The sequence below is a fragment of the Heterodontus francisci genome, chromosome 30 (genome assembly GCF_036365525.1).
Source record: "Heterodontus francisci isolate sHetFra1 chromosome 30, sHetFra1.hap1, whole genome shotgun sequence".
In the NCBI taxonomy this organism is placed as follows: Eukaryota; Metazoa; Chordata; class Chondrichthyes; order Heterodontiformes; family Heterodontidae; genus Heterodontus; species Heterodontus francisci.
This window is the reverse complement of record NC_090400.1, coordinates 45,801,387-45,814,545: the sequence shown is the minus strand read 5'-3', so window position 1 is coordinate 45,814,545 and position 13,159 is coordinate 45,801,387. Positions and strand designations below refer to the sequence as shown.

Genomic DNA, 13,159 nt, shown 5'->3' with positions numbered 1-13,159 from the left:
TGACCCCAGAGAACGTTGAGGAACTCAAAAGGGATTACAATGGTTGGAGGACCGTGAAACCCCTCTTTGAGTCTCCAGTTCACTGGTGGGAAGCGATTAAGGAGAACATCAAGAGGTTCTTCATCCACAAAGGTGTTCAGAAGGCGAGAGAGAGACAGAGGGAACTGTCCCGACTCCAGAAAATTATGCAAAATCTACTCCGGTTGCAGTCAATGGGGGTCGAGGTCAAGGAGGACCTCCAAGAGGTGAAGAGCCAGCAGGCCTCGCTCTTTGCCAAGGAGGCCTCCAAGATCATCTTCCGGTCCAGAGTCCGCTCCATCGAGCAGGATGAGACGTGCTCGCGTTACTTCTTCCAAAAGGTACACAGAGAGAGCTCTGTTATCAGCAGCCTGAAGGAAGAAGATGGCTCGGTAACGTCTTCACAGCCCGACATACTCAGGATCAGCAAATCCTTTTATGCTGGGCTGTATGACGCGAAGCCCACAGACAGCAGAGCCTCCCAGTCCTTCCTGTCATCTATCACAGAGGTCTTAGATGACAGCAGGAGGGAGGGACTGGACAAGCCGCTAACTCTGGACGAGCTGACAAAGGCCGTCGAGTCTTTCGAGACGAGTAAAACTCCCAGGAGCGACGGCTTACCGGTCGAGTTGTACTCGGTCCTGTGGGACTGGGTCGGCCCAGACCTGCTGGAAGTATACGAGAGTATGCTCCTGGCCGGCAGCATGTCAGAATCCATGAGAAAAGGCATCATCACCCTCATTTACAAGCAGAAGGGGGAGAGGGCAGAAATCAGAAATTGGCGGCCCATCTCACTGCTTAATGTTGATTACAAGATTCTGTCCAAAGTCATAGCCAGTCGAGTCAAGTCTGCTCTGGAATTGGTGATTCACCCCGATCAGACCTGTACTGTACCCGGCAGGAAGATCTCTGATAGTCTCGCGCTACTCAGGGATACGATCGCCTACGTACGGGACAGGAGGGTGGACACCTGCCTCATCAGCCTGGACCAGGAGAAGGCTTTTGACAGGATATCGCACACCTACATGATGGACGTGCTTTCCAAAATGGGGTTTGGGGAGGGAATCTGCAATTGGATCCAACTGCTCTACACAAACATCAGTAGCGCAGTGTCAATCAACGGGTGGGAATCTGAAAGTTTCCCGATCAAATCTGGAGTCAGACAGGGCTGTCCTCTGTCCCCTGTCTTGTTTGTTTGCTGTATTGAACCCTTTGCTGAGTCTATTAGGAAGGATGCGAGCATAAGAGGGGTGACAATCCCAGGCAGCGGAGGCACTCAGGTCAAAACCTCCCTGTACATGGATGACGTCGCCGTCTTCTGCTCGGATCCGCTGTCCGTGCGCAGACTGATGAGCATCTGCGACCAGTTCGAACTGGCCTCGGGAGCCAAAGTTAACCACGGCAAGAGCGAGGCCATGTTCTTTGGGAACTGGGCTGACCGATCCTTTGTCCCCTTCACCGTCAGGTCAGATTACCTGAAGGTGCTGGGGATATGGTTCGGAAGGGCCGGGGCGTGCACCAAAACATGGGAGGAGCGAGTAGCCAAGGTACGACAAAAGTTGGGCATGTGGGGGCAGCGATCTCTCTCCATTGTGGGTAAGAACCTGGTCATCAGGTGCGAGGCGCTCACGTTGTTGCTCTACGTGGCGCAGGTCTGGCCCATACCCCACTCCTGCGCCGTGGCAGTCACCCGAGCCATTTTCCGCTTCGTCTGGGGATCTAAAATGGACCGGGTCCGGAGGGACACGATGTTCAAATCTCTGGACATGGGCGGGAAAAATGTACCCAACGTGGCCCTCATCCTGATGACCACCTTCGTGTGCGGCTGCATCAAGCTATGTGTAGATCCCCAGTACGCAAACTCCAAGTGTCACTACGTGCTGAGGTTCTATCTGTCCCCGGTGTTGCGAAGGATGGGCCTGGTCACATTGCCGCGGAACGCTCCATGCAGTTGGGCGGCGCCGTACCACCTATCCTTCGTGGAGCAGTTTCTGCGGAAAAACACCTTTGACCACCGGTCCATCAGGCAGTGGTCTGCACGGAATGTCCTCAAGGCCCTACGGGAAAAGGAAACGGTGGATCCTGTCGGATGGTTCCCCGAGCAGACCGTCAAAGTCATTTGGCGGAATGCCTCATCACCAGAACTTTCAAACAAGCACCAAGACGTAGCTTGGCTGGTGGTGAGAAGGGCCCTCCCCGTCAGATCCTTCATGCACACCCGAAGTCTCGCCCCCTCCGCACAGTGCCCCCGCGTTGGCTGTGGTGGGGAAGAGACGGTCGCCCACCTCCTCCTGGAATGTGCCTTTGCAAAGCAGGTGTGGAAAGAAATGCAGTGGTTTTTGTCAAGGTTCATCCCAAGCAGCTCTGTAACACAGGAGTCTGTGCTCTACGGGCTGTTCCCAGGGACGCACACCGAGACAAACATCAACTGCTGCTGGAGGACTATCAATTCGGTGAAAGACGCCCTTTGGTCTGCCCGAAACTTGCTGGTCTTCCAGCGCAGAGTTGTCCACCACCGAATGTTGCAGACTGGCACATTCCAAGGTCCAGGACTACGTGCTGAGGGACGCACAAAAGCTTGGGGCAGCCGCAGCAAAGGCTCAATGGGGAAAGACCACAGTGTAAGGTTCCCCCACCAAGCTGGACTGAGGGGCTGGATCAATGAGAAACCCCTCGAACTGTATCGTTAATATTCTGAATTGCTGTAAATGTAAAACTGTAATTGACATGACAATTGTGAAACAGAAGGGTTGGGAAGAAACCCATGACAGTATTGAAGGAAACTGATCTCCCTTGCAATGTTTGTATTTTTTGGTGCTGTTTGGAAACTGTTTGGCAATGTAATTTTTACAGATTTTTATGAATAAAGTATATTTTGGAAATAAAAAAAAAATTAAGAAAGTAACATTTTGATTTACAGGTCTTTATAGCACATTTTCATTTGCATACTTCTATCGATATTTGTGGCAATGCAATGAAGTAAATGAGGCTGCAATGCTACCTCTGGTGGTTCGAGGACCCACCAAAAGTATTGATTTTACTTAGTTGCATCCAGATATAGTACCATCGCTGACGCCAATAAAATGTATGGGGTCATATCAGAGATAACCACCATTCTGAGCACCAGAGGCCCGAGTGGCCCAGGATATATGTACCACAAACAGGGCAACAATGTGGTTTTGGTCTTGCTGGCTTTTGTAGACCATCAGGAAACATCTCAGCCACCTGGAGTAAAGCTGCTAGTTCTGAACTAAAAATAGCAACAGTTGTTTTTCTAACTGCCATGTGCTTCAAGAAATTATACTTCAATACAAATATGCACTTACACTGTTCTGCAGCGGCAGCAGTGCAATTTTAGATCAAGTATGGAAATACTTATAATTCTGACAAACAATAGCAACAACTCGCATTGGTATAAAATCATCAAATGTAGAAAAATGTCCAAAAGGCGCTTCAGAGGCATAATAGAATAAATGGGCACTGAGTCAAAAGAAATATAAAGAAGGCTGACCACAAACTGGATGACAAAGGTAGGTCTTAAAGGTTGGAGACATTGGGATCTTTTGGAGGGAATTCCAGCATGTAAGGCAAGAGGTACCTTAAAGCTGATATAAGATCCAAAAGTCAACACACAATTACAAGAACCATTTTTCTTCCAGGATATTAAGAAAATAAGGTGAATATAGTTAAGTCACTTTCAAAAAGTACGCGAGAAAGTAATAGCTATGCCTTTCAAAATTGTCCACGAAAAATCCCACTGCAACCATCTCTTAACGAGGAAAGACAGCATTTTTATATTTACAGCTTTCTGCCACAACAAAAAATTGGAAAGCACTGCTTATAATGTCTCCAATAATTAGCTTGCACTTTGTACAAGGCTGTAAAAGCACATGTAGTGAGTCCTTCGTAATTTAATCTCCAGCACTACAACCCTCTGAGAATTCTGGGTCCCTCCAATTCTGACTTTGCGCATTCCTGACTTCCTTTGCCCAAAACTTGGCAGCCATGCCTTCAGCTGTCCAGGCTCCAAAGCTCTGGAATTCCCTCCCTAAATCGACCTCTCTCTCTAAGATGTTCCTCCAAACCTATGTCTTTGACTAAGCTTTTGACACCTACCTTCATACCTCCTCCTTTAACTTGGTGTCAAATTATGCTCCTGTGAAATGCCTTTTGCTGCTTTACTATTTTAAAAATGCTGTATAAATACAAGTTATTCTTGTTCCTAAATATTGCACAGCTGCACTGAACTGCAAATATTATTCTTCGACTGACATCTGTTCCATTACATGCGCACTCTCAGGTAAGAAATTGTTGTGGTCTCAATTCACATAATATTTTCTTCCACCCACTGATACAGTGGGCTGAATTTTATGGGGCCTGCAAGAGCGGGCTGGGAGGTGGGGTGGAAAATAGCGAAGGAATGTGGGGATGGCATGCCCGTTGCCTTCCTGCCACCATGGCATTTTACCAACAGCAGAGGAGGTGAAGGAGGAGAGGCCAATTTTGCCACTTTAGTTGCCAATTAAGGGCTGTTTCCCTCTACCGCTAGTATTTTGCCAATGGCGAGTGGGCCCTCTGTCTTGTGGGGAGATCATCCGGTGAACCCTGGCAACCTCCCTGAAGACTCGGGGCGGGGGGGACCCCCATAGGTAATGCTCACCCCCCCACCCTCACTGGGACCACTTACCTTGCTGTGAGGCTTGTCCATTGATCAGTCTTGCAGTCCAACCAGTGACCACCGCTCCTGGTGGCATTGCTGGGACTGAAGAGCTACCAGCCCTCTGACTGGCCAGCAGCTCTTGGAGATGGACGCCCTTAGAGGGACAGGAGCCACAATGGCAGCTGCTAAATTGGCAAAAAACCTGCCCGGACTCCCCAAATGGTTGAGACAGATAGCTCCCGGCTTTCTTGCCCATCGTCGGATCCACCACCGCCCCCAAAGAATCCAGCCCATTGTTTCCATTTAGGCAGCTATATCAAAAAGAGGCAATTATCATCTCCGAGGAAAACAACAAGACACTGTAGGCCTGAATTCTCAACAGCTACTGAGCACTTGCCATCCAGAAAAAGGAATCCAGTGTACTGCTGTGCAGCAGAATGACCTGTCATCTGTCTCTAGATCTTCTGTAGCATCTTCTCTCGAGCACCACAAACATGCATGAGAATCTACAACAGGAGATGAGGATATTTCTGCTACGTCCTGCAGATCCCCCTCATACAAACACGTTCATATCGAGGTTCTCTTGACATATGCCAGTACTAATGGAATACTTTATTCTCTGTATATGTTTTTTAAATTATATCTATGTATGTCTTCAGGAAACTGCACAGTGATAATGTAATGTATAAAGGATTTACTACATACCAATGAAAGTATGATGCCTTGACATTTATCAAAATGATATGCACACTCCTTTCGACTGACACGGTAAAAATAAAATAGCTAAATAATTTTTTTTAAATTTATTTTGTGCTAAATGAAAAGTTGCAACATAACCAGTACCTTATACAGAGCTTCTTGCAATCTTGTTTTCAAGTTAGCAGTACCAGTCATTAATCCAGATACAAGAATGATGTCTCCCTGTTTTCCTTCTTTTTCCATTGTTGCTATATGCATAGGTGGTAAATAGGTGGATTCTAAAAATTTTAATATTCTGATAAAAATACATGAAAAGACACAAAATCATTAGTGGAAGCTGATGGGAATCATGCGTCTTGCAGAATGACTTTGCCAAGTTCAAAAGCAGATAATTCAGTCTGTTATATGTCAAACAATCAATTACCTGGACCACTGTGATGCTCTCAAACTTGCTAGACATGCATCTTAGTAAAACTGGAAAACTCATTTTCAACTGTTGATTAAGACAAGTGCCATTAAGAACCGCATAACAGCAGTCTGTTGCATGTTGGCACATCAACATGGTCTACAGTGGAGTGGTAGGATGTGGGGTCATCCCTACAATTCCACATAGGCTGCTTTTAATCTCAGTCAAACAGGTATTTCTGAGTACAGAGAAACCTGGAATTAGGAGTCGTCCCATGACATTGTCAGATATATCCAGTAATTGCTTCAACAGCACAACTGACAGAGACTGAGGTACACATCATTTTCAGTCTGATTAAGGAAGGATATATGACAGATAAAATTACAGAACTAGGAGAAACTATTTTCCAAAAACAAACACGTCAAAAAAAACCACTGCTAAGAAAAACACTTGATTAGATTAAATTATACAGTTAAGGCATAAAAGTGCTAGGAATGTTAATTTATTTCATTCATCACCTAATTGTACCAATAAAGAATACATTTACTGTACCAAAAGCTAGTCCCATTACAGTCAATATGAAAATACTGAATTAGCATTATTTCATATTTTAAAGTAATAGCCCAACTGGTGCCTACCTAATTTTACTTGGCGACTCTGCACTATTATCCATGTCTTCATTCTTCACAATGCTCCATTCGAAAATAAATCCTTCTAAACTGCTAAAAGTATTGCCTTAAAAACAGGCAGGATAATTCCATTACATTACTATCACCGGAGAATAAAGGTACAATTACTACAGAAGTGATAGTGATCATAAAATTCAGGCAGCATAAAGCAAAAAATGACTACATAAAGGAGTGCAGTGAAACCTCATCACAATAAACACTAATGCAATATTTGTTCATCATAAACATGCTCCTCATGCTAGCTTTAGTGCCATTACAGTCAGATGTGCTCAAAAGGTAATAAGGGGAAGTTAGATAAGCAGATGTGGGAGAAAGAATAGAAGAATACGCTGATAGGGTTAGATAAAGAGGGATGGGAGGAGGCTCTTGTGGAGCATAAACACCAGCACAAACCAGTTGGGCCGAATGGTTTGTTTCTGTGCTGTAGGCTGTATGTAACTATGTAAGATTGTGACTTTCATATTCAATCAGATGTGTGAATTTAGAAAAAAAGTACTATTTGTAAATATGATAACTGCATGTCTATAGGTTTACAAAGTACAGTTCATACCTTCTACATCCAAGGCTCTGACTGTTAATTTTAGAAGAGAGTCATCCACATAAAGCTCCCGTGTTGTCGATAGAATTTCAATTTGATTTATAATATCAACCATTACATCACAGCGCAACACTTGCCCTGTCACTGAAACAAAAGAGGTACAAAAATGACTTGAAGCTTTGCTGCTCCATGACTACCAACTAGGAGACATATGAGTGACCTTCAATGACTGTCGAGATAATTGTACCTGTTCCACTGTGGGAAGCACCAGCCCAACAACATTGTAGCTGTCATCTGTATTTCACTAAGTCCAATATTTTCCTAAGGGCGTTAGTTTTAAAAAAACAGTAGACATGTATAAACAGGGGTGCAAGAGCGTTAGAAACTGGTAATAAACTATTTATTTGCCAAAAGAAGCAAATACTGAGCTCCAGATTAGCCTTGAGTTTAATGAAGGATTTCAAGGTATCACCCACTTTTCAGAAACGTACCATAAAAGTTAAATCAGCAAGTCGGTACAGCATAGCAATTTTGCAAAAGTTGACACGGATGAAAACACATTGTTTTCATCTGTACTGGTCTTTTTGGATATGCAGTTGTTTGGACAACACAATACAGTCCATTTACAGGTTTCAAACCACAGAAAAAAAAACATGGCATTTCTCCATCCCATAGGGTCCTACAGTTCACATAATAAAGTATACTTTACAGTCAGCTTATGATGAAAATAAAATATATCTTTTCATTTTATTCTCAAGATTCTAGATTTGTAACTGAAATGCTCATCTACTGGGAATACATTAAAATTGGAAATATTTGGAAACCAGTCCTTGATTGTGCTGAAGATATTTTTCATATTTAAGTACTAGTCACACATTCCACAAAATATTGCACTGGCAGTTGTAGGGGCAGTAACCTGGCAGCGTGGATCGCCACTCTTTAGAACAAAAAGAATGATTACATTTCTAAAAAAGAAAATATTCCATTGATCTGAAAACTGGGCAGGTTGTACATCACGCAGACAACCCACTCTGACAGATTACTGTCCAGGTCATGAAGTAAAAAAATTACCTTCCCCCCCCCCATAATTTACAGCAGCATTCTTACATTTCATCAGCACATTAGGGCCCTGTTTAAAATGTTATTGCTCTGCCTTTCCCTGGTTGCCTGAAAATGGAGGAAACTACCAGTTAGCACAGTAACCAGCATTGTTTACTGTCACTTTAGAGTGTAATTTTAAACAATGCCCATGAGCAGAACACATGTTGATTGTTAACCAGTTGGTTACTGTACCTGTTGATCATTTTCTCCATGCTCAGTCATCTGAGGAAAGGCAAAGCACCAACATTTCAAAATAGGCCCCTTATTAAAATTGAAGAGCTAGTGATGGCCAAAACATAGATGGAAATTGCAATGTTTAATAAATAATGTTGCACACAGAAATTTCATTATTTTTTGGGAGGACAGGGCCAGTTGTGAATTTAACCTATTTTACAGTACAAATATTGGAGAGCATGATTTAAATGGTGCTTCAAATTTTACTGGCAAGGTAGATGAAATAAAATAAACTCACATTTATGTAGCACCTTTTCACAATCTCAGGCTATCCCAAAGCCCTTTGCAGTTAATGAATTACTTTTGGAGTGAATCATTGTTGTAATGCAAGAAATGCAGCAGCAAATTTGCACATAGCAATATTCAAGTCCCTGTAGTGGGACATGAACCCACAACCTTCTGACAAGCCCAATGAGACCCGTACGTATTCAGCTCCGTTAATTTAGCTTTTTGATTACCTTCTGAAAGCTGTAGATAATAGAATGTTGTTCTGCTCTGTGCTGCACTATTCTATGATTCTAAATATTCACCATTGCATGAAGTGAAAAACAAATATTATTTCCATTTAATAATCCAATTGTGTGTAACAATGTACTTTTTAAAGTAATCGAATTATTCCTTTTGTGGTTCCACTGGAATTCTTGCAACATGCAGGACCTTGTGGATACACTGGTATTTCTAACTTTTGGTAGTGCCATAAGTAATGGCTCAATTTCGAAGAAGAGCAATGCAGTCCTTCCCAGTGTCCTGGCCAATACATATCCCTCAACCAACATCACTAAAACAGATTATCTGGCCATAATCACATTGCTGTGAGCATATTTGCTGCTGCGTTTCTTATATTACAACAATGATTTCACTCCAAAAGTAGTTAATTAACTGCAAAGCACTTTGGGATGGCATGAGGTTGTGAAAGGTGCTAGAAAAATGCAAGTTTATTTCATTTATTTTACCTTACCAGTAAAATCTGTAAATAAATGCAAATGTGTGTACAGATTGGCTCCAGTTCTATCCAGAATTACACATTACAAGCATATACCTCCTAACCCAACCACCACAGTTTATGTCTGTGTCTATTTATAGGGATTCAAGTGAATCACCAATTAATGCTGAAAAATGAAGGTGAGCACTTCTCTGGAAATGACCAAGGGAGGAAATCCCATGACTTCTGGGGCTGCACTTTGGGTTCACTGCTCCTACCTGGTACAAGGGGTAGTGACTATGAAAATCAGCCCGCTCATTACCTGCATATCTGCTTTATTCCTTGCACCACTGAAAAAATAATTACGCCTCCTTTTTTCTTGTAGGTCATAAAAATCTATGAAAAACTCCTTTTTAAATATGGCCCTTAGTGGGGAATTGCAGGTGGAAACCTTACTATTCTGTGGCACTGCACTAATGCTGTAACATGTTGGACCAACAGACTGAACTGCATGCCAAGTTTCATTCAGAAATACCAGTCACAACTTCAGCTTTCAATTTCAGAGGCACAAAAAAAATTGTAAAGATACCGCTTAACACAAAAAAATTTTTTGAGAACATAAAAGGTTCTACTTCCTAAAATAATAAGCATTCACAAACATCTATCTACTTTAAAAGCCAAAGGAAAAGGTTTGCACTGTCAGTAGAGTCATTTCATTCATATCTTCTTTCCTGCTTATAACACCTGTTAAATCAAAGGCTTAAAACTAGCCATTAGTGTCTGTTCTGTGTACAATGGGCATTTCATCAACTATATTCTAGATTTTATAACTGGGGTAATTCAAAAGCTCATTCCTTCAAATACTAAGAGGCGTATTGCAGCCTTCCCAGTTGTATTTTCAAATTCCTGCCAGCCCTATGCATTAATCAAAATAATATGATGTAATACCTGTTTCTTCAGCTATAATTATGCTGGTGAGGCGAGTAGGCTGAGTTGAGCGAACAGATACCACTGCTGTATTGGAACATTCAGTATGATTCTGATACACAGGTTCAATAATTGCTACATCTGGTCGTGTTGAAAACCTGTAGCATGGAAAAGAATTATGTAGGTCTATTATGTTCTTACTACTACATTAGTTAATTAGCTGCGTTAATTATACTGGATGTGTCATTTGCAAGACCTGATGATTGAGTTGCAGTTTTTAATCAGGCAATGCAAACTTTAAGCACAACTTCAGAATTTCTCTCATTAAAACACTACACTTTAAATTTGAATGACAAGAATTTAATCATTTAATAAGCACTCTGGTTCTAATTAGCACTACGATAGTATAATTCTATTAATTAGAGGGTGGGTCCAGATAAATACTATCATATAAAAGTGCAATTATTTTTAAGTTAAATATGTTGTAAGACTTTAACCAGTTAACATTTTTGTTGTTTTAATTTTTTTGGTTTATTCTCCTAATTTTAGTTATGCATAGCTGCATTTCACCCAACTTTAAACGCTTCCATATGTATATTTAGGACTTAACTATATCAAACGACAACTAAAAGCAGTGTCCAGCACACAACTATCAATAGGTTAATAAATCAATAAAATCAAAAGTATATGTAGGGCATCATACTTGAAAAGCGTATGACATACTTCAATAACTGACTCAAGTAACCATTCTTAGTTATTTCCCAAGCTCAATTTGCTCAATAACTCTTCTCAGCTACTGCACATGGGCAAATATCAGTGCCCTTTACTTTTCACATGGCTCAGACTTTCCTGCTTTGTCCAAATCTGACTTTGTTTTTCTTTTTTCCCCAACAGCGTCCCTATGTTTGTCTTGCAGCCACTCATTGCTGTCATTACCCTCTGTATGCAATATAATTCAGCCTGTACATAAGTTCTTTCCAGATCCAAAAAACCCACGCAGTCACAGGGAGAACTTGCAAACTCCACACAGGCAGTACCCAGAATGGAGCCCGGGTCCCTGGAGCTGTGAGGCTGCAGTGCTAACCACTGCGCCGATTTTAAACAAAAGTAATTTATCCAACAAAGAAACATTTGATTCTTTTAAAAGACCAACTGTACTATTTCTTTAGGTTTCCTTCCAATTTTAGCACTAAAAGCAGAGACTGAAGTGATTTTTAAAAACTCTTACACTGCACTTACACTGAAACTTTAGTGTGCATACATAGTGCAGCAGCTGTAAAACTATAATATAAACGCAAGCTCTGGGACCAACCAAGTCTGGAGAAAGGTGAGATTTCCTGAAAATGTTGTTCACTGAAATTAAAAAAAGAAAGCAAAGAGAAAAAGAAGGTTGATGCTTTGGGTGTATCCCTTTACAGAGGTTGGTGAACTTGTGTATTTCCACCATTTTCAGTTTTTACTCTTTAGTAGAAATATGTATAAAATACAATTTGAAAATAATTTTATAAGGTTTTGGAAGTTTGTATTAGAATCAGGTGATCACACTTACAAACTTTCCCAAGTTCAACACAGGCCCATGTCATCTGTGAGGTATTTATTTTGGTCAGTCTGTCAATTTCTTACAGCATCTCGACTCTTTAAAGACAAAGTTTTAAACATGGCCACAACCTCACACAAACGTGCTTGCAAAAACCTAACCTCCAAAAGCACAGCTGCTCCCAAGCAGCTCGTGCTTTTGAAATACAAAGAAAATATTGGACAAGTCGGTGAACAATAATTTACATTTAGAAAGCACCTTCAACACAATAAAATATCCCAAAGCAGTTTACAGGGGTGGTCATCAAACAAAATTTGACATCGAGCCACAGAAGGAGATGACCAAAAGCTTGGTCAAGTAGATAGGTTTGAAGCAGCATCGTAAAAGAGGAAAGAAAGCCACAAAAATGGAGTTGCAAGGTGCCATGCTAAACGAATAGAGCTGCCTACTTGTCCTTTTGCAATCTTTAAAATGAGTTCAAATGCTTTATAATCAAAAAGAATGTAAAATATCCGATTATATATCCGAAGTCTTTGTTTAAAATGTCTTCATAACACAGCATTTTAGGAAACACAGGTTTTGTGTTTGACCACATGGCACAATGACATGAAGTTAACTATACCACTCGGGCACGACCTCCTCTGACGAGAGTCTCCCGGCCTGTTCCCGCTGCTCAAACCATGGAGAGTTTGCAGGAAGGCGACGTCCCCTTCTGAAAACCAACTCAGAAACAGAGCTCACCATCGGTAACACCCTTCGTCGGCCTCCAGGGTAAAATTCACCTTCACGGTTGCAGAGTAAGGCAGCAGTACTTTGGGGACGTTCAGCTTGGACCCCATTAAAGAATGGAAAAGTACAACAACGTACAGTAGCCGGCCCCAGAGGAGGGTCGCCATGGCAACCCGGGAGGAAGGCCCGAATAAAATAATAAAAACAGAAGTTTAAAAAAATGATTTAGGGTTCCTAAAAAACTAACAATAGAGGAGAGGGAGAAAGTTTTTTTTGTTGAAGATGGTAGCCTGTTGGTGTGGAGATTGAGGCGATAATATCCCACAGTTGGAGACTTCAAAACACGACGCCTGACTCTTCGAATCCGCCGCCACAAGCCCGCGCGGGAAAGATCACGTGCTCCCTCAGCAGCGCCCCCGCTGGCTGGGATGAGGAAAGTGCCGCATCACCTGGCGCCGGAGAGTAAGTAGGGTTGAGTCAGGCTCCAAGAGAGCGGGTGAAAAAGTAGACTGCTGAAGTATTTTTAGAGCTTCGAACCCAATCAAAATGTTATGATTGAACTAAGTGCACAGGGTATCCAAATTTAGATTCAGATGAACTTAAACTGTAATCTAAACAACTGCATGAGGCTAAAAGGAAAGACTTGCATTGTGTGCCATGGGGGGACTCCAGGACCCTGCCCATGTCCTGGACAATTAC

The 13,159-nt window shown here is 42.1% G+C and overlaps 1 protein-coding gene across 1 annotated transcript in view; it reads right to left on the bottom strand.

Moving 5' to 3' along the window:
- The window catches only part of LOC137346445 (nuclear pore membrane glycoprotein 210-like), a 163,191-nt gene extending 150,564 nt beyond the window's left edge, over positions 1 to 12,627 (bottom strand). The window contains exons 1-5 of the mRNA XM_068009894.1: positions 12,473 to 12,627; positions 10,216 to 10,352; positions 7,023 to 7,154; positions 6,422 to 6,518; positions 5,522 to 5,672 (exon numbers count right to left, since the gene is read on the bottom strand). Of these exons, the coding sequence (XP_067865995.1) occupies positions 5,522 to 5,672; positions 6,422 to 6,518; positions 7,023 to 7,154; positions 10,216 to 10,352; positions 12,473 to 12,627 (672 nt within the window). The remainder of the gene's footprint in view (positions 1 to 5,521; positions 5,673 to 6,421; positions 6,519 to 7,022; positions 7,155 to 10,215; positions 10,353 to 12,472) is intronic.
- Between the last annotated feature and the right edge of the window lie 532 nt (positions 12,628 to 13,159).